Raw genomic sequence first — 27,841 nt, 5'->3', positions numbered from 1 at the left:
AAATCAGCCATGCCAAAGGACCAGAAAAGGCTTTCCAGGTGTCTGGAGAGATAGCTCAGAGGAATAGAGCACTGGCTGCTCTTCCAGAGGTCCTGAGTTCAATTCCCAGCAACCACATGGTGGCTCACAACCATCTATAATAAGATCTGGTGTCCTCTTCTGTACTGCAGGATACATGAAGGAAGAAACCTATATACATAATAAATAAAAAATCTTTAAAAAAAAAAAAAAAAGAAAAGGCTTTCCAGAGAAATTTGAGTTAAACATAAACACAGAACTAAATTTAGTTGATTCCTGAACAACCGACCTCTTATAATAAGCAAGTGTTCATGCACATAAACATGCACTCAGGTGTGCTTACACCTTCTCCCTCTCTGCTGGCAAAGAAAGGCAAAGAAGAGTGCTAAGGGGAGTGTATGCAATTCCCAAATAAGTGCCTATGTGCTGTTGGCACCACTTAGCATGAACGTACAGGATATCAGCAGCAAGCTGTTAGAACTCTAAAATCAAAGCTATTACCAAATGGGTAATAAACATGTTGCTCCTCGTTCAGTACTCTAGGTATGAACAGGATGACAGCATTTAGTATTAAAAACATGAATGACACAAGGCTAGACTGGAGGGCTCTCCAGGCCACTTCTGCAAATTATTGATCAGACTGGTCCATTTCGGAGACAACACTTTTTGGAAACTGCAGTCTGTTTGCTATTAATTAGATTTAGCTTCTTTTTTCTTTCTTTAAAATTTATTTTATGTGTGAGTGTTTTATCTGCATACACACCTTTATGACAGAAGAGGGCAGCAGATCCCTCTAGAGATGGCTGTGAGCCACCATGTGGTTGCTTATAATTGAACTCAAGACCTCTGGAAGAGCAGCCACAGCTCTTAACTGCTGAGCCATCTCTCCAGCCCCCTGCCCCAGATTTCTCTTCTTATACTACAGTCTTCTCTTAACTTGTCCACATTCACAAGACAAAAAGCTATGTCAACTAGATCATTTCTCCAAACATTCTAGACAGACAGCTTTACTCAGCTGTTAACATCTGCAACTGAAAAGCGTTCGGCTCTTCACTGTTTGAGCACTGCTCAGTACACGCCTGCTTGAGGACTGTGTTTTGAATCTGGAGGAGAAACTGCTTAGTGAGACAACTTGCTCTATTTCTAGAACAACAGAAGGGCTTTATTTCTAACCACGATTAAGGAAAACAAGAAAAACCAGGTGGCGAGAGGCTGCTGGGCTTCTTGTCCCCTTACTCCATGCCCTAGGAGACTGCCACTTACCGCTACACAACACAGGCTGCTATCCTGAGTCGCTGATCAAGAGCCAGCATGTGTGCCTTGTAGTGTATTTGTTGGCAAGTATAGGAAAATAATTTCAAGAGGACAGAACTGTCTATTCCTGTCATTAAAAATAAAAGATGTATGGAAACAAAGTTGGAGAGGTACAGTATCTAATAGGAAAAATGATGTGGAAGTTTGAGTGAAAATGGCCCCACAGGCTCACAGGGACTCAAACCTGGAGATGTACCTGCCCCCCAAGTACCGGGATTAAAGGCGTGCCCCGGGCAGTGGGAGGTATGAGCTTGTTGTAGTAAGTGTGTCACTAGGGGGTGAGTTTTGAGGTCTCAGAATTGCTCAAGTCAGACCTAGTGGGACATTCTCTGCCTGTGGCTCTAAATAGAACTCTCAGCTCCTTCTCCAGTACCATGTCTCCCTACACACTGCCATGCTTCCCACCAAGATGATGATGAACTAAACCTCTGAAACTGTGAGCCAGCTCCAATTAAATGCTTTACTTTGTAAGAGTTGCCATCATCATGGTGTCTCTTCACAGTAATCGAAACCCTAACTAAGACAAATTACTACCACTGTTTTGGTCTATTTAGGAATGTTTTCTCAGTTTTTTGGGGGATCTGAAATGTTTTTCTTTCTCATTATGAACTCTTACTTTTTAGTCATTTAACCACAAGTCAGACCATGATCTTCCCAAGTTCAGTAATTCCTGTGGTCTAAATAATTTCAGAAACCACATACTTTATAATCCAACCACCTCTGCATAGCCACAAGGACAGCAGCACAGAGAGCTGCAGCAGGAACAGGCAGTTGGTAGATCAGGCCAGCCTGGGCTACCCTGTCGAAAACAAAACCCTTAAAACTAGCTGAGGCAGAGGCTGGAGTACTGGCTGCTCTTCTAGAAGACTGGAGTTGTAGTCCCAGCACTTACATGGCTGTTCAAAACTGACTGTAACTCCAGTTCCAAGGGAACCCAATGCCCTCTTCTGGGCCCCTAGGGCACTGCATACACGTATAGATATACATGCAAGCAAACATCCACACATAAAATTAAAAAGGAAATCAACCTAAAAGGAAATCATTAAGGTAAGAGAAACACACTCTAATCCAGTGGCTTTCAGGATTACAAAGGGACTGACTACTTAGGTGAGATTTTAACCAAACTCTCAATGACCAAGGCTACTGGAAGGTAAAGGCAGTAGGACAAACAAATGTAATTTCCTGAAACTCCAATTTTAGCACATGAAATTTACCCATCTTCACCTCTGTGCATCAGCCAATAACTACTAAACAGAGCTACATTTCTGGTGAAACAAACACTTATCAGGGAAACCAGACTTAAGATTAACACGGAGCCTGCCAGATACAGGACATAAAGGAACAAGTATTGAAACGGCCCCTCCACCACAGCTCAGTGCTAAGTTAGCCATCGTCCCCAACAGACAATAACATCACACCAACCGCCAAGTCACTAATTCCTGATGCAAGATGCTGACTTTCAAACAATTAGGTTTTTCTGTTTTAAGCAAATTCAAAAGGAAGAGTAGCCCATGGTGGAGTCAACGGAACTCACCTGTGCAGAACTCCTTGCTCACAATGTGTGGTACTGTGATTCTACGGTAGACAATGGGCTCTGATTCGAGGATGTTTTCATCGTGGCGGTACCTAGTAGGCCGTTCATTTGGGACACCCCGGGCACGGGAGCCACTTCTCCTCTCATAGGTGTCAATCTCCTCAAACACAGCTGCCTTGTCAAAAAGGGCCAGGTTCCCCTCAAAGTCAAAATCTGTGTCTGGGATCTCCTCAATATCATCTCCAAAGCACTCGTCATCTTTATTCTTCATTTGGCCATTTTTTAAACCACTTTTCTTTGGGGTTGCCTGGTTGGGGTGCCTGCTACTAGACGACCCTGAGGGAAAAAAATAAAGATCAAAATCAGTGTGCAGGAAATAAAGGGAAAGGTATTTCTAAATCACATTAAGTAGCAAAAAAAATGCAAGAGCACAAATCTCACGTGGAACAATAAATTTGAAAAACCATTCAAATAACTAAACATGAAATGAAAAATACTCTTATAAATCTTAATCAGTGCTGCCTTTTGTAAGGGAAGAGGTGATAATAGAAGCTCTTTGTCAATGAGGTCATCAATAAGCCCACTAAACTGGCCTTGAACTCTCACATAGCTTGGATTACAGGTGTGCCCCACCAACAAGGCAACAGCTGCTACCAAAGTAAAAGAATGGTCCACAGGAAGACATTGCTCAGTTCTTATTCTCTGTGCACCCACCAAGGTCCTTTCTAACTTAATTTATTCTCAGGCTGGATCACAGCAGGCTAGAATCCAGACAACAGATGCAGATAATCTGAAATGTCTTTCAGTCTTTGGCTACCATGGTCTCTTTTCTCAGAACTGTATCTCTTCTATACATAAACATTGTCTGGACTATCAAAGACAAGTGATCACAGCAAAATAAACACCAAAACCGCAGCAACCGGCCACCCTATCTCTTAGACTCTACTTGGCTGCTGCACATCAATCAACACTACTCTAGCAATCACAGAGAAAGCCCTGTAAAATTCTCCCAATCAATCATTCAGAGAATAAATGACACCCACACATACAGGTAGGCAACTCATTTCAGCTCAACTGCATTCCCTTTTCATAATCTTTCAATGTGCCAAGAGTTAGAAGATCTTTAATCTAGTTTTGTCATCAAGATGTTATGTCATCTAGAAGCTGAGGAGATGGCAGTCATTAAAGTATGTGAGAGCAAACATGAGGACCTGGGTTGGATCACTAACATGGATGTAAAAGCTGGATGGAAAAGTGGACGCATCTGTAACTGAAGGATCCCTGAGAGCTTACAGGGCGAGCCAGACAGCCTAGCCAAATCAGTGAAAGAAATTCTGTCTCAAAAAATAAGACAGAAAGGGATGAAAGAGAACACCATGTTGACCTCTGGCACCACATGCACATGTGGATGTGTATGGGCATACACACATGCATATAGCCACATGAACACACACATGCACAATATACACACATAGTTATATAATTTGGGGATGGAGATGAAGCCCAGATGGCAGAGAACTTGCCATGCATGCACTAACCCCTAAGTTCAATTCCTAGCACCACAAAGACTGGAAATGGTGGGGCAAACCTGTAATCCAAGCACTTGAAGAGGCAGGACAGAAACTCAAGGTCATCCATTGGCCTAGGCTACATGGAGATCTTGTTTTAAAAACAAAAGCAAAAAGTAAGAATTATGTATAATCTTATATTTGCTATTCAACATTTAGGGCTTCAATCTCCATTAAGCAGAATGTTCATAGCACAGTTTCTAAGCAGTCAATAAACAACTGACAAATTAAGCAACACTAGCAAGGCCATTTAACATTATTCTGAAGAATATACATTATGCAAATATAACTCAATGTTTTTCTAATGCCTCAGTATGGAAAAGCTGTGCTAGTAGGGAATATGTGACTTTGGTCTCTGAGGGAAAAAAACAAAACATGAGGGTAAAGAACAGAGAGGCACCATTAACTCGGATTGTAAACCCTACAAAATAAGAAGGGGTTTAGACTAAATTCCATTTTCAATTGTTTGCCAAACATTTAGTGAGAGAACACTGAGTGCTATAACTAGGTGCCAGGAATACATGATAGATATATACAAACTAAGGAAAAATAAAGTATACAAACAGTGAAAATTCAGCGTGGATTCAAATCTTAAAAGGTGTGTGTGCCCCACAAGAGGAAGTCAGGTGGAAGTCAGGTGACCTGATCTATCATGCTCTACCTTATTCCCTTGAGACGAGGTCTCTCACTGAGCCTGGAGCTAGGCTGGCAGTCCCAGAGAGCTCCTGTTTCTGACCCCACCGCACTGCGGTTACAGACACAGGATGTGTTCAGATTTGGTGCTGGAGATCTGAACTCAGGTCTGCATGCTTTCACAGCAAGTGCTCTTACCCACTGAGCCCTCTCCTCAGGCCACGAGAACATACAGCTGGATTAAGAACAGGAGAACAGGCATGAAACTACAAATACACCATTAGTAATATTTGTAGTTAAAGGGAAGAAAGAACAGGACAGAAAGTCCAGCTCTCAAATGATCACTGCACTGACTCAATATTAAATATTAAATCAACTATCTACTAGGAAACAGGCATGCAACCCAATTGCCTCTCATCCCCAGGTCCAAACAGGATAATCCACTGGGATACAGATGATGACAAAAAACATTTTATTCACTTTTAAGTAAAAATTGTGGGAAATTACATACACTTCATGAATTTAATATGCTGATGGAAACTGACATCCTAGGAGGCTTCATGCCAGTAAATCACTAACTACCATTTCTGAGATATCTGGAGAAAACGCAATGTTCTCTACCTAACAAGTCTGTCCATGTTAAGTGGACTTACATAATTTTTTTGTTTTGTTTTGTTTTGTTTTGTTTTTTGAGACAGGGTTTCTCTGTGGTTTTGAAGCCTGTCCTGGATGGAACTAGTTCTTGTAGACCAGGCTGTCTTGAACTCACAGAGATCCACCTGCAGGCAAAATAGTCATTTGTCTTAAGTCTCCCATTTCCCCATACTTGAATACAAAATACACCAAAGTCCTCAGTGAATGAGCTTGCTCAGTACTTGGCTCACGTGGCCCATGGGTCTGGCTGTGCATTAAGCAAACTGGCCTCTGGCCACTGAGAGCACAAGGACCTTTCCTTGGAAAAGATAAACAGCACTTTCCAGGCTTGTATACCTTTCAAACAAGGGCCAAACATGTGGGACTGGAAGCTGGCCTTCCTGTGCCATTTTCCTGCCAGCCTTTGATACACAGGCCCTTTGGCCAGGACATTCTGTAACAAACCCACTGTTGTGTAACCCCCAGTGTCACTAATTGGCTTTTGTCACACACATATTATAAAAGAAAACTTTGTCCTACACTTAAAGTTCTAAAAGGTATCTTCTGATAGTCAAACTGAAAATATTTTAGCTCTAGACTCAGAATTTATGACAGAAAGCCTGACAATATCGGAGCACTCTAGTTATTTCCCAAATCACAGCGCTGCACTCTCTAGTATGGAAAACAGACGAAGCACATCCGAAGAGATACAAAGTCAAGGGGACTTCCAGCAGAACCATGGGATCATAAGTTCCAACTGCAGATGACTACCAGATCCAATAGGCCATTAGAGCCCAACCATGCTGCAGCAAGTTAACATGCAACGTCTTTAAAAGGTTTAACTATACTTCCCAGTTTCTATCCTCAAAAGAGGAAGGGAGAATCTGGTACCAAGTAGACATAATTTTGTACCTATGATTATATTTTACTTCTAATTTTGTATATATGTGATTTTGGGATGGATGGGTGTGTGCCTAAGAGGCCAGCAGAAAGTATTAGATCTTCTGGACCTGGAATTATACATACTATGATTCCACAAAATGTCTTATCTGTAAGACATTTTGCTTATATAAAAATGTCTTTCATGTCCTATGGGCAAAAAAGCCTTAACTATTTAATAGTATGTAGCCAATGTCTGTCACATTCATGATTGTAAAGTGATTTCAGAGTGTCTTTTATTTGTCCCTAATAGTCACTATTTTCAGCTCACATGGGATTTGGAAAACATGATCTTACATTTATTATTAGTGTGTGTGTGCACACCTGCACCTATGACACCTGTCAAATGCGTGCACAGCACCAAAATCCAGCATATGTGGCACTGAGATCTAGCCAGATTTACATGCTAAGCATGCACTTTAGCAACTAAGCGACACCACCAGCATGACAAGTATGATTTTTACCCACATAGTGATCTATACACTTAGTAAAACTGAAGTGGTCTCCCTCTGTAACCTGGGCCAGATGGGTTGATCCATTCACCCATTTGGCAAGTTTTCTGACAGTCATAGAAACTATTCTTTAAAGCCATCCTCACCTAACCCAAGAAGACATGAAGATGTGCGCAATCTTTTGTTTTGTTTTTTCCCTTGAGACAGAGTTTCTCTGTGTAGCTCTGCCTGTCTGGAACTCACTCTGTAAACCAGGCTGGCCTTGAATGCACAGAGATCCAATTACCTTTGCCTCAAGTGCTGGGATTAAAGGTGTGTGTATCACCACTACCTGAAAGATACATTTATTATTCTAAATCTTATCAGTAATGGATAAGCTAACTAGAACCAACAAATACCCCTCAATTTAGAGCTCACCTTGGAAGAACACTTACAAGAACAGAAATGAGGGCTGGAGAGTTGGTTCAGCAGTTAAGAGCACTGTCTGCTCTTCCCAGCACCCATTAGCAGGTCACAACCATCTGTAATTCTAGTCCTACGGTATCCAGTGCACTCTCTTTTGACCTCCTTAGGCACAAGGTGCACATACATACATGCATGAAAAACAGTCGCACATCCCATTAACTACAGCATTCAAGAGGCAGAGGTAGGGGGATCTCTTGGAGTTTCAAACCAGTTAGGGCTTCTTAGTAAGACAAAACAGGCAAAACTAAACAACAACAACAAAAAAACCGAAAACAAATGTTCACAGTAATTTTCTTTATAAATACCAAAAGATGGAAACAATTAAGATTCCTTTCAACATAAGTAAAAAGATAAACAAATACTGATACATTCATATAATAGGATATTATTCATCAGTAGAGAAAATGACATACTAAGCCACAAAAATACATGAATGAATCTCCCCCCACCCCAAGACAGGGTTTCTTTGTGTATCTCTGGCTGTCCTGGAAATCACTCTGTAGACCAGTCTGGCCTCAAATTTTGAGGGCTGGGATCAAAGGTGTGTGCCACCATCACCTGGCTGACATAATGAATCTTAAATGCATATTGCAAAGTCAAAAAAGTCATTCAAAAAGGCTATATATTGTGTGATTTAATCTGTGACATTCTGGGAAGTGAAAAATACAGCAGCTACCAGGAGAAAGTAGAGAAGATGAAGGTGACAGCCAAACAGGCAAAGCACAGGAGATCGCTTAGGACACTGAGACTAGTCTATATGGCATTGTAATGACCAATACAACCACGTGTTTGCTAGACACCAACAAAACCTTATACGAAAAAGAGTAATAAGCCTTTATATGTGCAAATAATACTCATTCAGTAGGTTTGAGGAATCCCAAATGTAATGAAAAATGGCAATCCATCTGCATTACAAATCAAGAAACAAATCCACACAGGTGAAAAGCCTAAGTAACCCTGAAAACAAGTAGAATCTGCAAGATGAAAGGAAAGAGGATCACACACAAGCATTATGTTCTATGTGACGGTCTCTGATCGGGATGGGGAGTGCAAATTAGTAATTCTGACATAGACTGAGTATTCAATCTAAACTGCTTGTGCCCAGAGTGTTTTAGACTCTAGGAATATCTGTATATACATAAGCTATCCTAAGGATAGGACCCAAAACTAGACACAAAATTCATCTATATTTCATATGTATCTTTTACATACAGTCTGAAGGTGATTTTATATAATATTTTCAGTATACCAGGATTCTGATGGCATTGTGTCACATGTGACTAGGTTCAGAATTTTCCAATTGTGGCATCATGTCAGTGTTCAAGTTTAAGATTCTAGAGCACTTTAAAATTTTAGATTTTCACATTAGTATTGCTCAACCTCGATCATTATACATACATTGCAACCAAGTAGTAAACAGGTGACAGGTGGCCGCCTGGCTAACTTATGCCCCGAAATAGCAACACACAAATAGTATTCTTTTTTTTTTTTTTTTCTTTCGAGACAGGGTTTCTCCATAGCTTTTGGTTCCTGTCCTGGCACTAGCTCTTGTAGACCAGGCTGGCCTCGAACTCACAGAGATCCGCCTGCCTCTGCCTCCCGAGTGCTGGGATTAAAGGCGTGCGCCACCACCACCCGGCCAAATAGTATTCTTTTAAACACTGCCTGGCCCATTAGTTCCAACCTCTAGTGGCTAACTCTCATATCTTGCTTTAACCCATATTTAGTAATCTGTGGTGTCTTACTGGGAAAGATTCAGCATGTCTGACCTGGCGGCTGGGTCCATCGCATCTCTGACCGAGAGAGGAGAGGCATGGCAATTGCCTAACTTCCCTTCTTCCCAGCATTCTGTTCTGTCTACTCCACCCACCTAAGGGCTGGCCTATCAAATGGGCCAAGGCAGTTTTTTTATTAACCAATGAAAGTAACTCCTCCAAGGTGGTGCTGGCATGTGGCTATAATCCCAGTACTCAGGAGGCAGAAGCAGGTGGATCTCTGTGAGTTCAAGACCAGCCTGGTCTACAAGAGCTAGTTCCAGGACAGGCTCCAAAACTGCAGAGAAACCCTGTCTCAAAAAGCGAAACAAGCAAAACAAGCAAAAAAACTAAGACTAATCCATGAACATAAGTTTGGTTTCAGTTGCTCTGATAAACACCATGACAAAAAAAAAAAAAAAAAAAAAAAAAAAAAAAAAAAACATGGAGAGGAAAGGATTTATTTAGCTAACATTTTCCAATCACAGTCTATCATGGAGGCCTAAAAATATCCAGCAGATTTTTCTGTGAAGCAGAATATTCTGAAAGGTTGTCCCTCCTTGTCTTGACAATGTTTGGCAGTCATATTTCTTTCTTGTTTTTTTGTCATGCTTGTCCATTTAGAACAGCATACTGTCAGCAGTTGAGGCCAGGGTACTTTCTTTCCCAGTGGCTTACTTTTGCCACAAAGAAAATAAACTTCACATGGAGTTTCCTCAATACCCGTCACTGTCTCTGAGGTAGATTAGTGCTTCCAGGGGCAGATGTGTCTCATTGCCAGGAAAAAAAAAAAAAAAAAAAAAAAAAAAAAGAGCCTATTAAAACATCTCTGAAGAGTTTGAAAATGACTTATCTAAAATATATCATTGTTTGACCTTGAAAACATACCTAATGTGACTACAAGATTGATTATAATAGGTGATTAACTACTAACCTGCATTTCCTTATTATCCTAAACAGTTGGTAATAATAATTTTCAAGGACTATAAATTTGCAATACATTGTTAAGTGAGTTGTATAGGTACAATACCTTGAAGAGTAGAAATGTATGTACAGTATGTTCTAACAAAATCTTAAATCTGTATCAATATACAAAATTTGTATATAATATACAAAAGTCCAATTCAAGGTAAAATATTTAAAACTAGTAGTTGCTTTTTAAAAGCAGATTCAATAATTTCCCTTTTTATCTTATATCTATATGATTTTCAGAGTAGACTCAATGACCTACCCTTTTATCCTATCATACAGATAGCACTCTCTTTTTTTCTTTTCAAAACAATAACCTTGAATCTAATTTCTTCGGTTTAGTTTTCCTGACCATTACCAATAACAAATTATAACCAAGCCCCATAAACAATGACAAATATCCATAACCCAGTGAAAGACAAAAACCACCCACCCCATCTCTTGGAAATGTGGGCACTGTATTCTTAAATTTACTTCCTGCTGTCTGGGGGTGAGGAAAAGCTTTAGGGAATCCTGAAAAAAGAGATTTAGGTTAATTATCAAGTCCTGGGAGAGGCAGCTCTATCATTTGTTGTTCAGTCTCTGTGTAATGGGAAGTGCATGGCTTGTCTCAGGTCCTAGCTAGAGCAGTCTGTGAGGCTGGATCTTCTCAGCTAGCCACTTTGAAATTGTTCTGAGCAGGTTGTAGTCCCAAGTCGATCTTTAGGTGGTGTTTTTCAGCTAGTGGTGTGATGTAGGATGTCCTTCTGTATATGTGTTGCTTTTATAGGTTGATGAATAAAGCTGTTTTGGCCAATGGCTTCGCAGAGTAAAGTCAGGTGGGAAATCTGAACACAGATATATAAAGAGAGTAGGCGGAGTCAAGCAGATGTCAGTCAGCCACAGAGGAAACAAGACTGGTAGAAAATGAGGTAATGCCTCTGCTACATGGGCATACATAGACTAACAGAAATGGGTTAATTCAAGATGTAAGAGCAAGCTAGAAATATGCCCATGCCATCAGCCAAACAATGATGTAATTAATAAAGTTTCTGTGTGATTATTTGGGTCTGGGAAGCCAGTAAACGAAAGTGCAGTCTCTGTCTACAAATGGTCCCCAAACATTTGGCAAGAATTTCCACATAAAGCCTGAGAAAGCTTTACAAAAAGGATTCTAATACCAGGTGGTGATGGTGCATGCCTTTAATTCCAACACTCAGGAGGCAGAGGCAGGAGGAGACTATGAGTTTGAGGCTAGCCTGGTCTACAAGAGCTAGTTCCAGGACAGGCACCAAAGTTACACAGAGAAATCCTGTCTTGAAAAACCAAAGTGGGGCAAAAAAAGAAAAAAAGAAAAGAAAAAAAAAAGGATTCTACACAGACAAGAACAGAGTCAAGCACAGCTTCTTGGTAACTATGTTTTCTCCACTAGGCTCTGTTTGTTAGAGGCAAGGCTTCATTAAGAGAGGCTTCCTGGGGGCTGGAGAGATAGCTCAGAGGTTAAGAGCATTGCCTGCTCTTCCAAAGGTCCTGAGTTCAATTCCCAGCAACCACATGGTGGCTCACAACCATCCGTAATGGGTTCTGGTGCCCTCTTCTGGCCTTCAGGCATATACACAGACAGAATATTGTGTACATAATAAATAAATAAATTTAAAAAAAAAAAAGAGAGGCTTCCTGACTCAGATTTGCAGCATCTTTAATGTGGGGAAAAAACTCTTAACTAATTCATCTCTTTAAGAATTCCCAATGTCTTACCAAATCTGCTGCCAATGTTGATGAAGATATGAGGCTTAATTTTATTTTATTTTATTTTATTGAGCTATGCCTTTTTCTCTGCTCCCTTTCCTTCTCCCCTCCCCTTCAACTCTCTCCCATGGTCCCCATACTCCCAGTTCACTACATGTGAGGCTCATTGCTGCTGCATTGAATAGTAAAAGCCTGACTGAATTTCAAGGCAATTACCTAGTTTGGCAGCAGCCTGAGAAGGGGGTTCACTGAGAGCCTGCCAGAAGAGAAGAAAAATCTAGCTGGTGGGGTGGTGACTCCAGCCACATGTAGCTTGGTCTATGCCAGTGGCTGTAAAGCTACAGGCAAATGGCTTTTTCATGAATTTATACCCAAAACGTTGGGTGTCATATGTAGCACAAATATTAAAAACCCAGAGCCAGATATTGGGGTTCAAGTTGAAGATCAGAAAAGCAAAGCAGACAACTACTAGACCTTTTACTTCTACCAAATCATCAGATTGAAAGGGCGAGACTGTCTCCATGAATCCTCAGACTCCACACTCCAGTGAGTTCCTGTCTCTTTTATATTTTTATAATTCCTCTCTTTTATACTCCTTTCTCCACCCACCCATACAGCTCCTGTTTCCACTTACCTAGTGCTAGGATTGAAGGTGTGTGACTCCCAAACACCAGCATTAAAGGTGTGAGCCACCACCACTTGGATCTCCTTCAGGATCGACCTTGTGTAGCCCAGGGTAGCCTTGAACTCTCAGAGATTCATCCACCTGTCCTGGGATTAAAGGTGTGTACCACCATTCCCTGCCTCTAGTGGCTTAGCTATACATTCTGATCTTCAGGCAAGCTTTATTTATTAAAATACAAATAAAACATCACTACATCACAGGGGCTCAGTGACCAGTCAATATGGTCAATTGGTGAACTCCAGTTTTAGTGAGAAACTCTCTGAAAATATAAGGTAAGGATGAGAAAGTGATGAAGAATATACTCAATGTCAACCTTTGGCCTCTACAAGCACACACAGATGTACAGACATGTGCATACACACGTGCGCAAATACATCTGGTACACCACAGGCACAGGCACATACACAATCAATGAGCCAAGGACTAAATAAACACTTGTGAGTCAAAACTCTACTACTCTAAATGACTGACTAATAAGCCAGCACTCAGGAAGCAGAGAAATGCCGATCTTTGTGAGTTATAGACTAGTCTTGTTTACATAACGAGTTCCCGGTCAGCCAATGGCTACACAATGAGACCCTGACTCAGAAGATAAAAAGTGATAAATAAATACATGGGTAGGGGATCTCTGGTGCAGGTTTTTCCAAATAATATGTGAAAACATTGTACTGCCAAGGAGAAATATCACTAATTGTTCACTCCTTGGATGTGGACTATACAGAATTATTTTCCAAAGGAGAAACCTGACATGGTATTTTAATCAGGTGGCCAAAGTGATGATGCAAAGTCAAATTATGGTCATTGTACATAACCTTGACACAATGTAATGAAAACAGCATTTTATCTTTTGTATTCCCCCTCCCCAACCAAATCGACGACAACAACAAAACCCCCAAATCACTAATCTAATCATAAGAAAAGTATCAGCTGGGGGACTTGTTACAAAATACCTGACCAGTATGCATCAAACTATCTGTGAACAAAGATAGGAACGCCTATGGCTGGAGTGACTACCAGTGTTAAGAACGCACAGTGCTATTCTACAGGACACTGCCAGTCACAGCTGACGGCAGCTCCAGCTTTAAGGGTTCTGATATCCTTTTCTGACCTCCTTGGGTACCTGTCTACACACACACCCCAAAATAAAATAAATCTTTAAAAAAAAGTCAGTCCAAGATTAGTAACTTCTAAATGAAATGGATACCGAATAAGATCCAAGACATTAGGTAAATACAAGGGCAACCTGAATAAAATATGTAGTTTATTCAAAAAAGGTTAAAATCTAAGTGGAAAAAGTCACTATTTAAGCCATTTTAAGTTTTTCTTAGGATACAGAAGTACTACCCCATGCATTTGAGTCTCCTGTTTCAGGCCATCACCAATTAAAACTGTTGCCTATAGGTATTTAAATTGCCTGGAAATGCCTCTTTTATTGTTTTTTTTTCCCCCACTTAAAGTAGGCATTTGCTTTGTTTTGCTTTTTTATATTTATTTTTACTTTATGTGCATTGGTGTTTTGTTTGCATGTGTGTCTGTGTGAGGTACTGGATTGGTGTCTTGTTTGCATGTGTGTCTCTGTGAGGTACTGGATTGGTGTCTTGTTTGCATGTGTGTCTCTGTGAGGTACTGGATCCCCGGAACTGTAGTCAGATTATTTTTTTTTAATTTTTTTAAAATAATTTATTTAACTTTATGTGCACTGGTATGAAGGTGTTATATCCCCTGGAACTAGAGTTACAGACAGGTGTGAACTGCCATGTGGGTGCTGGGAAGTGAACCCAGGTCCTCTGGAAGAACTGCCAGTGCTCTTAACCCACTGAGCCATCTCTCTAGCCCCCTGTAGTCAGATTATTGTGGGCCCCCATGTGGATGCTGGGAATTGAACCTGGGTTCTCTAGAGAGCAGCCAGTGCTCTTAACTGCTCAGCCATCTCTTCAGCCTAAAGTAAGCATTCTTATAACTTAAAATGTTAGTTCTGACACAAATGTCACATCACAAGCTAGAACTAAAGCAGCACACTAAAACCTTACTACAAGGCCACTGAGATGAAATGAGGAACTAAAAGGACAGTAAGTGACATCTGGAACTTTCTTTAATCAACTCTTTAATGTGGGCTCCAGAAAGCAGCTCATTCTAAATTCTGCCTTTTAGGAGGTAATGCCTTACTTAGCCTTAACATGACTCTAGTTTATGAGTTTCTATGTTATTAAATTCCCAGTATATTTTGTCACTATTTCTAGGAATAAAATGCACATGTAAAAATAAATAAATAAAATGTAAGAATAGTGTAGGGCCAGAGAGATGGCTCAGAGGTTAAAAGCACTAATTGCTCTTCCAGAGGTCCTGAGTTCAATTCCCGGCAGCCACATGATGGCTCACAACCATCAATAATGAGATCTGGTGACCTCTTCTGGCTTGCAGGCAGAACACTGTACAAATGATAAATAAATCTTAAAAAAAAAAAAGAAGAAGAAGAATGTGCTGGAAAGTTTTGTGTCAATCTGACACAGGCTGGAGTCATCTGAGAGGAGGGAACCTCAACTGAGAAAATGCCTCTATAGGATCAAGATGTGGGCAAGCTTGTAGGGCATTTTCTTAAGTTAGTGATTGACAGGGGTAGGGACAGACATTATGGTTGGTATCATCCCTGGGCTGGTGGGACTGAATTCTATGGGAGGGCAAGCTGAGCAAGCCATGAGGAACAAACCAGTAAGCAGTACTCCTCTGTGGCCTCTGCATCAGCTCCTGCCTCCAGGTTCTTGCCCAGTTTAAGTTCCTATCCTGAATTCCTTAATGATAAGCTGTGATGTGGTAGTGTAAGCTAAATAAACCCTTTCCTACTCAAGTTGCTTTGGTCATAGTGTTTCACTGCAGCAATAGTGACTCTAACTAAGACGAGAAGTTTTATCATTTAGAAGCATTTTTTGAAATATTTATTTTTATTTATATGTATGTATATTTTGCAGGTACCCAAAGAAGTCTGGAGAGGGTCTTTGGAGCTACAGTTACAGGCAGTTGTGAGCCACCTGACTTGGGTGCTGAGAATTGAACTCAGGTCCTCTGTAAGAACAGCAAAAGTGCTCCTAGTTACTGAACTATCTTTCCAGGTCTAGAAGTAATTTTTAAAATTGTATTTATTTTATTACTTTATGCACAAGAGTTTTACCCACATGTACCACATGTGTGCCTGGTGTCTTTGGAAATCAGAAAAGGGCACTGCATCCCCTAGGACTGGAGTCACAGACAGTTACGAACCACCATTTGGATGCTGGGAAGAGATACAGGGTCTTCTACAAGAACAAGGCTCTTAACCATCAAGCTGACTATCCAGGCTCCCTAGAAGGAACTTTTAAAAGACATTCATATGTATTTAAGGAACGATAAGAGATGTGAACAAATCTATTATGTATCAAATTACATTACTCTAGTACACATGTTAAAAAAACATTACAGGTTCTAGTGACCCATCTACGTTTCTAAAACCAGCATGTGGAATTCAATAATCTGTTACTAGCAAACAACCAGAGAGCAATATATATCCATATATGTTCTCCTTAATGTTCTAGTGGGGACAGTAAACACAACAAAATTTAAGTGATCAGTTTGGAGGCCAGTGAATTATTATAAAGGTGTTTGCCACCAATCTTGTCAACCTGAGTTTGATCCCCAGGATCCACATGATGGAAGGAGAACCAACTCCGACCTCCACATGTACATCCCTGCACACATACACATAAATAAATGTGCTGTAAAAAAAATAAAAGTGAAAGAGTCCCTTTGGGCTGGGGCGTGGTGACAGAATGCTTGCCAGGTATGCACACAGCTCTGGGTTCAACCCACAGCACCTCAACAAATAACATACTCAGTCTGTCAGAATGATGGTAACAGTGATGCCTACACTAGCCCCTCCTCTCCGAGAACAGAAGTCTTACTCAAGAATTAATTAGAGCCGGGTGGTGGTGGCGGCACACGCCTTTAATCCCAGTACTCGGGAGGCAGAGGCAAGCGGATCTCTGTGAGTTCGAGACCAGCCTGGTCTACAAAAGCTAGTTCCAGGACAGGCTCCAAAACTACAGAGAAACCCTGTCTCGAAAAACAAAAAACAAAAAACAAGCAAAAAAAACCCAAAAAAACAAAATTAACTAGAACAGCCTGAGTCAATTCAGACATCATAACTACCCCCACAGATTTCAAACACCAATACAGTGCAGATCCCCAACTCTTCCTGAAGGAAGAAAGGTAGGCAAGAAGCTTAGGAATACCTCTAATAACTCATTTTCTTTTCCTTGGTATCTTAAGGGATTAGCCCTAGAAAGACAGAAGCGCACTATATTTTTGTCAAACTCCGCCAGTACCCCACTTTACAAAATAAAGGATTGATTTAAAGAGCCACAACAAGTAAGAGCTTACAACACAGAAACAGCAGGTATGAAAACGGCAATTTGACTGTACTTACAAGAGTTGTGCCGACGACGGAAGCTTTTAGACTGACTCAAGGATTCCATGTGCCTGTCCACATAACTCTTTGAGCACTGCTGCTGCTGAGGAGAAACGGCAACATCCTGGCTCTTCACATCTGTCCTCTTAGGGATGTTCTGAGGGGTACTACTGGAAGAGGTTGGCTTCTTGACCACCTTGCCCGTACCATTCTGACTGATACCCACTTGGTACCCAACACCAGAAGGGCCTAATTCTGTCTGATGAAGGTCTCCAAACTGTTGGTTGTCTCCAGGACCTGGTATCTCCAAAATTTTTAATTCTGTAATATCACCTGCCCTGAAATACACAAAAGTCCAAGTCTCAAAATTATAATTGCAATAGAAAAGTGCTAAGGATGAAGCTGGGATTAATGGAAATCAGTTACCCCTCTACAAAGCTGTACTTCAGGGAGCTATCGGACGTAAAAGCTAAGAAGGCAGCACAGCATTTAGAGACAGTGCTCAGCCACCAATTTTCAACTCATACTCTACTGGCCTTTAGAGAGAGAAGCTGTTAATAACAAAACTCTACAGCCATCTTAGATTTTCAGAACGTTAGTGGCTTTTTAAAATTACTTCACCCACTTGCTCACTCAATGGGCATATATAATGTCTTTACTCTGTGGTAAACCCTGGGCTAGGAGCAGGACATACAGAGACACAGTACATACTCATAAACAACTCAGTCTGGGTACTGGAAAAGACACATGTAAACAATCAAGTGTCAGATACTAGGACAGAGATAAACACAGGGCACCAGAGAGCCCAGAAACAAAATACCTGAATTCACACTGCATACGGACTAGTTAAGCTACGTCAGGGTGTACAAGACGGGAGGAGGGAAAAGCGAATTAAGCAGAGAATAGTAAGGAGAAAGACATCTCAGCCAGAGGTTCAGAGACTACGAAAATGTGACGTCATCCACAGGAAGAACTGCTAATGTTGCCTATGGTATCACATAAGGACAGAATGCTGACAGGGGCCATCAGGAAAATAAAGTGATAACCAGGGCCCAGATCATGAGCACAATGGGCTTTTCCCATGGCAACAGGGAGGGAGAAACTAGCAGGGCACCCAGTCTCCTGCTTAGAACCCTCCCATCTGGAAGGCAGAGGCAGGAGCTCAATTTTAAGGTTAGTGTGATTTACATAAAGAGTTAAAAGATAGTCAGGACTACAAAGACTTGTTTCAAACAAGTCAGAAAGAATCCTTATTCTTTTCCTAAAGTCCTCTCCTGTCATATGGCTGTCTGCTACCATATGGAGGATAAATACTGGCAACTCAAATAGTGTGGCTTTTCCCACACTAAGTAGCTGCTGATATAAGGGTTTTCTGTCAAACTCTAATAAAAGTATCCTCTCAAGCTTATATTTGGGGAAAAGGTTTATTTTCTTTTTTCTTTTTTGAGCCTGGACATGTGGAATATGCTAACAATAGTGAGTTAAAGGTCAGCCAAGTCTACACTTTTGAGACCCTTTTCTCAAAACAAAACAAAATAACAACAAAAATGTTTTTCCCTTGGACTGGAGAGATGATTCAAGGTTAGGAGACTACTCTTCTAGAGGACTCACACTAACTCCAGTTCCATGGGACCCACTGCCCTCTTCTATGTGGATACAATGCATAATACTGCCAGACACTCAAATGAATAGATCCTAAATTATTCTTCACGTACTTATTCATTGCATGGGGAAGGGTAGAGATGGGGTGGGAGGAGGGTGTCGCAGTATGCACGTGGAAGTCAGAACATAACTTTGAAGGAGGTGATTCTGGGAACTGAACTTGGGCTGTCAGGCTTGTTGGTAAGAACTTGGCTTGCTGAGCCATTTCACCAGCCCAGTCTTTACATTTCTAACTTTGGTGACAGGCGCCAACAGTGGACCTCTGGAAGAAGAAACCTGCAAATAAGCAGCTGTTCAGCTTGTAAGTCTTCCCTTGAGGACATACTAGAGAATATTCAATTGGGAAGGACCAGGCCACAAAGTATCAACAGCTCAGACAATGAGTTCAAAGAACAAAGATCTGAGTTTTTACTAAAATACATAAAAGAATACACAAGAGTGCCTAGAACTCAGCTTAATCTGTGGGCTGTGGCTCCACACAGGTGAACTTGGGGTTTGGGAAAAATTGGCAATAGTAAAAGACTTCTGAACATGCCATGACCAGAAAAGAACTAAATCAAAGATCTAACAAATCCAGTGTGCTTCTGCATACTCTGCACTGTGCATGCTGTCATGCCCTCCAACCCACTACTGCTGCCTCAAACACCGCAGCTCAAATCTGAGACTACTATACACTATACAGTGTAAGGTTTCTACTCTACAAAGATTATTGGCCTCATAGAAACATAATAGTCTTATTATGAATACAAAGTCTTTCAATATTGTTATACTATCATTTCTCAATATGTAAACATCAAATTAGCAAATCTCCAAATTGTATAGTGTTACAAGTTTGTTGCTTGAGTTACTAATTTAAGTAACTTAAGTTTCATCTAAAAACGGAAAACGGCTCACACCTTTAATCCCAGCACTTGGGAAGCAGAGGCAGGCAGATCTGAGTTCCAGGACAGTCAGTGCTACACAGAGAAACCCTGTCTACACACACACACACACACACACACACACACACACAACTGGAGAAATGGCTCAGTAGTTGAGAGCACCTTTGGCTCCTGCAGAGGACCTGGGTTCTATTCCTAGCACCAATCTGGCAGCTCACAACTATCTGTAGCTCCAGTTCCAGGGGATCCAAGGTCTCTTCTGACTTCCTACATGCATACAGTGCACACGCATATACTTGGGTTCACAATATACACATTAAAATAATTAAATATTTTGTTTTGATTTTGAGACAGGGTTTCTCTGTGTAGTCCTAGCTGTCCTGGAACTTGTTCTGTAGACCAGGCTGGCCTTAAACTCAAAAGATTTGCCTATCTCTGCCTCCCCAATACTGGAATTAAAGGCATGCTCTACCACTGCCAGTTAAATACATAAAATTTTCTCTTTTTTCTTTTTCTTTCGTTTTTCAAAACAGGGTTTCTCTATGTAACAATCCTGACTCTCCTGGAACTTACTTTGTAGACCAGGCTGGCCTCGAGCTCACAGAGATCCACCCGCCTCTGCTTTCCAAGTGCTGGGATTAAAGGAATGTGCCACCACCACCTGGCACATAAATATTTTAAAGAAAGTTAAAATGAATTTTGGCTTAGGACAGAATTTTTTTTAATTAATTAATTTATTTATTATGTATATAACATTCTGTCTGCGTGTATGCCTACAGGCCAGAAGACGGCACCAGACCCTATTACAAATGGTTGTGAGCCACCATGTGGTTGCTGGGAATTGAACTCAGGACCTTTGGAAGAGCAAGCAATGCTCTTAACCTCTGAGCCACCTCTCCAGCCCCTTAGGACAGAATTTTCATAATTTCTCAAATGTCCCTAAATACATTTCCATGTTATGCTACATTTGTGGATCAACATTCCCAGCACTGACAACTATAACATCAATATCACCAGTTAAAGTGAAAAAATAAAGTATTTTGTGTACTACAGCATCAAATATTTATATAAGCTTTAATTCTCTATGTAAAATAAAACACATACCTACCTCATTAGTATCCAAATACACTTCACATTTACTAAGTGGTAAAATTATAAGAATACCAAAAAATTATTTTAAAATAAATATCTTTTTTTTAATTTTAATTATTTATTTATTATGTATACAATATTCTGTCTGTGTGTATGTCTGCAGGCCAGAAGAGGGCACGAGATCTCATTACAGATGGTTGTGAGCCACCATGTGGTTGCTGGGAATTGAACTCAGGACCTTTGGAAGAGCAGGCAATGCTCTTAACCACTGAGCCATCTCTCCAGCCCTAAAATAAATATCTTTATGACTGAAAAGCAGCAGATGTTTTGTTTGTATACCTACTTTCTATGGCTACATGCTACAGTTACTTTAAAATGTCTAAGAACCAGACATGGTGACTCATTCTTTAAATCCCAGTGCTGGGGAGGTAGAGGCCACCAGAACTCTGTGAGTTCCAGGCCAGCCTGGGCTGTATAGTGAGACTCTGTCTCAAGAGTCTGAGAAAAAAAGAGTGTTTTAACTAGAAAAAAATTAGAAGCTCTGATCTGATATTGAGGGGGAAAAAATACAGAATCCAGAATAAACCAATCTTTGAATCTGACAAGAAAAAAAATCTTAAAGGCAAGCTGAAGAAACCAAGAGAAGAGGGCTTCTGAATTTGACATTACATCATCTGTAGCTTGGCAAGAGATAATCCAGGATGATGATAGAAAAACACAAACAAGGGACTGAAAAATAAAGCTGCAAAACTGAGTAAAGACAAATCATTTTCATCGAAACAAGAGTATGGCCATAAAGGGAAGAGAAGGATAGGGCACTGTCTTTAGCTAGTGGGAAATGGCGGGTGGGGTGCCTCACATGAGGGAGGTCAAACGGTAGAATACAAGAGACAGTACAACCAAAGTTGATGCCGAAGACACAGAGAAGATGAAATAAGGTCTCGAAGGAGGCAGAGTGCATCTCAAGCACAAATGAAGGGGCCAGCCCAAACACAGGGCTACTTCCAGAGACCACAAAGATAAGTAGTTAAGAGCAGGCGGAATACCTAGGGCTAGAGAGATGCCCTAGGTTAATAGTTAAGAGCACTTGCTGTGCCTGGCAGTGGTGGTGCACACCTTTAACCCCAGCACTCAGTGAGGCAAAGGCAGAGAGATTATAGATCCAGGACAACCAGGGCTACACAGAGAAATCCTGTCTTACAAAACAAACAAAAAACCAAAAGAGCACTTGCTATTTTTTGTTTTGCTTTTATTTTTTCAAGACAGAGTTTCTCTGTGCAGCTCTGCCTGTCCTGGAACTCGCTTTTGTAGACCAAGCTGGCCTCGAACTCACAGAGATTCGCCTGCCTCTGCCTCCTGAGTGCTCACTTGCTGCTCTTGCAGAGGATTCAAGTTCAGTTCTCAGCAGCCACACTGGCCTATAACTCTAGCTCCAAGGCATCTGACCCTCTTCTGGCTCTGCAAGTAACTCAACGGTACGTACCCCAAGACACACATGTACCCTGAGACACACATGTACTTGTGTAATTAAAAATAATCTAAAAAATTAAAAGAAAAAAGAAAAATACAGGTACTCAAATATGAAGGAATTGTTCAGGGAAATAAGGGCACTCACACCTGACAGCCTCATTTTGGGAATATACATACAGGAGGCTGACTCTCAAAGTGATGGAGATGAGAGCATCAAGAGACAAGTGAGTGAGCTCTATTGGCAAATATTAAGAAAAGAACTCCCCATAACTAAGGCCTTTAGTTATTAACTATCATGTGCTCCTGGAGACAAATCACACATATCTCAAAGACAAACACATTTATGCTAAGGGGGAAAAAAACTGATGAGACTTTTGATGTAGAAAAGCACATATAATACAATACTGAGAAAAATTTTGAAAAGTGATGCTGAATTTAAATAAAATTCCATGTCTAACAGAGGTTAGAAACAGGTGAACACTAAAGCGTTAGCTCGAGATTGTATTATAATGTAAAGTCTCCACTGAGAATAGCAACAGTACTCTAAGGCCTGTAAAACTATGAACTCTACAGAGCCCAGCTGAGAAAACAATGTCAATCAGACCCCGAGCCCAGCACCACAGACACCAGGCTGGGTTCTTAAGGGTGCTAAGCAGCACACTTACCGAAAGGTGACTTCTGGTACGAGACACTTTACTCCATTGTGGAAGGGCCGCGTAAGAGAAATGGTCTGGCCGACCTGATCCACTGCTGATACTCTTCCTTGATAGACACCCAAGCTGTCTCCACAGTTGATTGATACAATACTGCCTAGCCAGTCCATAGCCATGTTCCCGGTGTGGGGTCACTGTGAAGAGAAGGAAGCATTCAGTGCACCTTGAAGAAAGACTTAACTCAGCAAGTACGGCAGGCTCTGCACTTAGCGCTAACTGACGATGCTCTGCCTAAGGTGATAAAGCATAAATAATAAAACAACTTTGGTAAGAAGTGAGGCATAACTACACACACTCTATATTATTTTTATTTTACTGTTGCACAAATTCTAACTGATCTTAATAATAAAAACCTGGAGTCAGATATAGGGGCTAATGCTGAAAGATCAGAGAAGCAGAGCAACCAGCCACTAGTTCTTACCGCTACAGAATCCTCAGCTCAAAGGGGTGATTCTGTCCCTATGAATCCTCAGACTGAATCCTGAGCTCCTGTTTCCTCCACCTTATAGTCCTTTCTACTCCCAGCCATACCATCCATTTCCTGTCTCCATCTCCCTAGTGCTGGGATTAAAAGCGTAGGCCACCACCGCTTGGCTCTGTTTCTCTTTTAGACTGATTCAATCTTGTGTAGCCCAGGGTGACTTTGAACTCACAGAGATCCCTCTGCCTCCTGAGTGCTGGAATTAAAGGTGTGTACCACCACTGCCTGGCCTCTATGGCTAACTAGTGTGGCTAGCTCCACACTCTGATCTTCAGGCAAGCTTTATTTGTTTAAGTACAAACAAAGTATCATCACATCTTACCATGTAACTTGCTGGCCTAAAACAAGTTACATAGACCTCAAACTTAAAGAGATCTGTCTGCCTCTGAATGCTGGAGTTAAAGATATATACCACCATGCCCAGCTGAAAAGACCTTAGTTCTAGTGCTGGAGGTATGGAGGGGAAGCAGAGACAGATTTAGCCCAGCCTGGTCTATACAGAGAGTTCTAGGTCAGCCAGGACTACACAGTAAGTAAGACTCTGCCTCAAAAACCAAAAACCTTTTTTAGTAGGGACATACAGATTAATAAGCAATACTGATATATGTATACAAAGACCATGTAGACATCAGGCAGTGGTGGCATAGGCCTTTAATGTCAGCACTCTAGAGGCAGAGCCAGGGGGAATCTGAGTTCAAGGCCAGCCTGGTGTACAAAGTTGAGTTCCAGTACAGCCAGAGTTACACAGAGAAACACTGCCTTAAAAAACCAACACAACAACAAAAAACAAAAACAAAAAAGCAACCCAAAGACCATGTTGTTGTTTTAGTACATGCATTGCAGATAATAGTGCAGAATCTTTCAAAAGAGAAGGCTGGGGATGTGGCCCAGCAGTGGAGGAGTATTTGCCTAGCAAGCACAAAGTTCTGGGTTTAATTTTTAGCACCATCAAAACTCTTAAAAAATTAAAAAGCTGAACAAAAAAAGGTTAGAGAGAAGGCTCTGCAGTTAAAAACACTGGCTGCTCTTCCAGAGGATCCCAGTTCAATTCCCAGCATATATATACTGTGGTTCAGGGGCCCTGATGCCCTCTACTGGCCTCCTCAAGCACTGCATACACATGATGCACAGAAATACATTCAGTTAAACACTCACACACATAAAAATAAAATAAACTTTAATTAAATAAATTGCTACATATAAAAGATACTTACTTACTCTAGGCTTATTTTCTATTCCTGATCAGATTTTGCCTATTTTATATCAGAGTGGCATAAATTTTCTTGCCTATCACTTATACTCCATCATAATCCTATTTCGGCATCTGCTTAGGTATTAGATAGATGCATTATAAAAAGCTGTCATAAGAAAAATAACAACAACAACAACTAGAATTTAACCAAATGAACAAGTTTCTTTTGCTTCTCCAGTCAACATGTATCTTTAATGCCCTGATCTTTTACATTCAAATTTATACCGTGCTAACTACTGAATCAAAAGGCTGACACTTTGAAAATGTGGCTTTTAGTGATAAGTGCAGGTTTTTTTAAAATCTGGCTCTGTATTAGTGTGTAACTGTCCATTTTTATTGGAAAATCTCCCATAAAATATACTGATATTTTATTGAAAACTCATCAAACAGCTTTCTCTATAAAGAAAAAAGTTCACGTGGGCGTGGTAGTGCATGTCTTTAATGCCAGCACTTGAGGCAGAAACAGGACTGCCGCCACGTCTGCGGTCTGATTCCAGCCTGATTCAGAGAGCAAGGTCCAGGCCCTCCAGGGCTACACAGAGAAGCCAGGTCTCAAAAGAAGCAACATAAACCAGCCCAAATTTCCTAGGGCTGGGCACGAAGCTCAGTGGGAGAATGCTTTCCAGGAATGTGTAGATGAAATTCTGGATCTACACCCCAATACTGCCAAAAACAAAACTTTTTCATTACGCAGACACTAAATATACCTCAAACAGTGTAATCACTGCCCCCACTGGACTCTGCATGTGGTGACTACTCTGAGGAAGTGTGTTCCATCACTACAAGTCTAAGGCCTCCGTCAAAAACACTACAGTTGAAGCAGGATCCATAGGAGCTGCAAAGGATTCGGGGTGGGGGGTAGGGGGTTGGCAGGGGCAGAGAGTTTCTCTATGTGGCTCTGACTGTTTTGGAACTAATTCTGTTGACCAGGCTGGCCTCGAACTCAGCAACCTGCCTCTCTCTGTCTCCCAAGCACTACACTTGCCTAGGGCTATCTTTTTTTTTTTTTTAACCTGTAGTGTGTGTTTTGCTGGAGATCAAGCCCAGAGCCTGCGCTTATTGCTAGACAAGCTCTGTCACCGAGTTAAATCCCTAGCACAGGATAAATCTTGAGACCTTTTATTTTCTACTTTTCCATCTAGTTGTAAACCAAATAAAACAAAAACCCAAAACAAAGAAACAAAGACAGGGCCTCACTATGTAGCCAGAGCAGGCTCAAACTCAAGATCCCCCAGTCTCAGCTTCCTGGGTACTGTGATTACGGTTATACATCATGACATCTGGTCATCCAAAAATGTGCACAGTAATCCCCCATTGAGCCATGACCTAAACATCACAGGGGGCTCCACTGGGTCTCTACAAAGGCGCAGCTATTCTGACACCATGAAAGATCAGTTTACGCTGCTTTCAAACGTCACAGAAGTTGACGTGGGTCTGGCTGTCATTCGTCACCAGTACATCTGTGAAACATGGAGCAAACGTTAACCACACTGTCCAGACTGTATTATTCAGGGACACCGCAATTATTTAAGCCAGACTACTAAAATGAACAGCTGGATTATTTTCAATCCTGAGTTCCTGCTTAAATACCTAACTTTTTACTTGTGTTCTTGTTCATATTACACAGAAAATCAGAGCCAAAGTTATCAGAAACTGTCAGGTAGAGTCAGGCATAGTGGTGTACACCTATAATCGCGGTACTCCAGAGGCTAAAGCAACTGGACCCAAACGGGAGACTGTCTTGGTAACGCCCAAACCAAGAATCCTTGGTAGTTAACAAGTCAGCCCGGCCCTCAGGAGGCAGAGGCAAGAGAGTCTCTGCGAGTTCCAGGCCAGTTTGGTCTGCATACAGAGTTCTAGACCAGCCAGAGTCTCCAAAACGGGCCGTTCTTTGCAAACACTTTTACTTCAGAGAAATCAACAACTAGGAATCCTGTGTCCAATACATAAAACAAAAACAAAAACCTGGGTTACACACACCTCACGATTCCAAATGCGATACTAATAGCTCAGGGAAAGTCGCTTGTACTGTGGAAAGATCGAGGCTCCTCTTAGCTCTGCACTTGGGAGACTGAAAACCAACTAACGAAGCCAATAAGAACTATTCCTCCAACACACCCCAACACTTGCCCGCGACACACACACACACACACACACACACACACACACACACACACCCCAGTTCCTGCCTGCCAATGTAAAGGTCTACAAGGCCTGGAACTATTCCTCCAACACACCCCAACACTTAACCGCGACACACACACACACACACACACACACACACACCCCAGTTCCTGCCTGCCAATGTGACTATTCCTCCAACACACCCCAACATTTGCCCGCGACACACACACCCCAGTTCCTGCCTGCCAATGTAAAGGTCTACAAGGCCTGGAAGCCCGCAGCCTAAAAAGCAAACTGAGTTGACCACCCCGGAAGCGCCAACCAACGAGCACCGCGAACACCCGGCCTCCCCCGGGCTCACCTCCCCACCGTCTACCCCAGCCTGCGCGGGACACCACACCAAGCGGATCCCACGACGCCAAAACACCACCAAAGGGGCTTCACGCCCACCTCCACAGTCACAGAAGCAGCCGCCAGCACCGCCGCCGGAAACGCCCCCGTGCCTCGCCGACCTGGGCGATGTCACTTCCGTTGAAGCGTAATAGGCTGGCGCTAGGAGCCCAGAGGGTGGGACTCCCACGAAATTTGAAAGGGTGCAAACTGAGAAGGGAGCTAACCAGCGAACGAGAGAAGAAAGTATGGAAATGTGCTGGTTAGTTTGCCAACTTGACACAAGCTAGAGCTACCTAAAGGGAGGGAACCTCAATTGAGAAAATGTCTTCATAAGAGTAAGATCCGGCTCTACGTAGACCTGTAAAGCATTTTTCTTAATTAGTGATTGATGGGTGAGGACCTAGCCAATTATGGGTGGTGCCATCCCTGGGCTGGTGGACCTGGGTTCAATAAGACGGCAGATTGAGCAAGCCAGTAAGCTGCACACCCTCGCATGGCTTTTACATCAGCTCTGGGATCCTCCAGGATACTGCCCTGTAGCACGAATTCTAATTGTCTTAATGAACAAAAACCCAGAGTTAGATATTAGGGGGTGAAAGTTGAAGAGTCAGAGAAGTAGTTCGGCCAGCCACTAGAGACCATA

At 41.7% G+C, this 27,841-nt stretch overlaps 1 protein-coding gene across 4 annotated transcripts in view; it reads right to left on the bottom strand.

The window, feature by feature from the left end:
* The window catches only part of Edc3 (enhancer of mRNA decapping 3), a 40,355-nt gene extending 13,049 nt beyond the window's left edge, over nt 1-27,306 (bottom strand). Inside the window, exons 1-4 of one of the 4 annotated variants that reach the window (XM_057766828.1) lie at nt 27,256-27,306; nt 22,901-23,082; nt 17,149-17,468; nt 2,867-3,202 (exon numbers count right to left, since the gene is read on the bottom strand). In XM_057766828.1, the coding sequence (XP_057622811.1) occupies nt 2,867-3,202; nt 17,149-17,468; nt 22,901-23,064 (820 nt within the window). In that variant the 5' untranslated portion in view covers nt 23,065-23,082; nt 27,256-27,306. Of the gene's footprint in view, nt 1-2,866; nt 3,203-4,454; nt 4,497-17,148; nt 17,469-22,900; nt 23,083-27,166 lie in introns of those variants that run through there. The other 3 variants (XM_057766827.1, XM_057766829.1, XM_057766830.1) reach the window with 3 other exon arrangements.
* Nucleotides 27,307-27,841: the final 535 nt, after the last annotated feature.

Source organism: Chionomys nivalis, chromosome 4 (assembly GCF_950005125.1).
Source record: "Chionomys nivalis chromosome 4, mChiNiv1.1, whole genome shotgun sequence".
Lineage (NCBI taxonomy): Eukaryota > Metazoa > Chordata > Mammalia > Rodentia > Cricetidae > Chionomys > Chionomys nivalis.
This window is presented reverse-complemented; position numbering and strand designations above follow the sequence as displayed.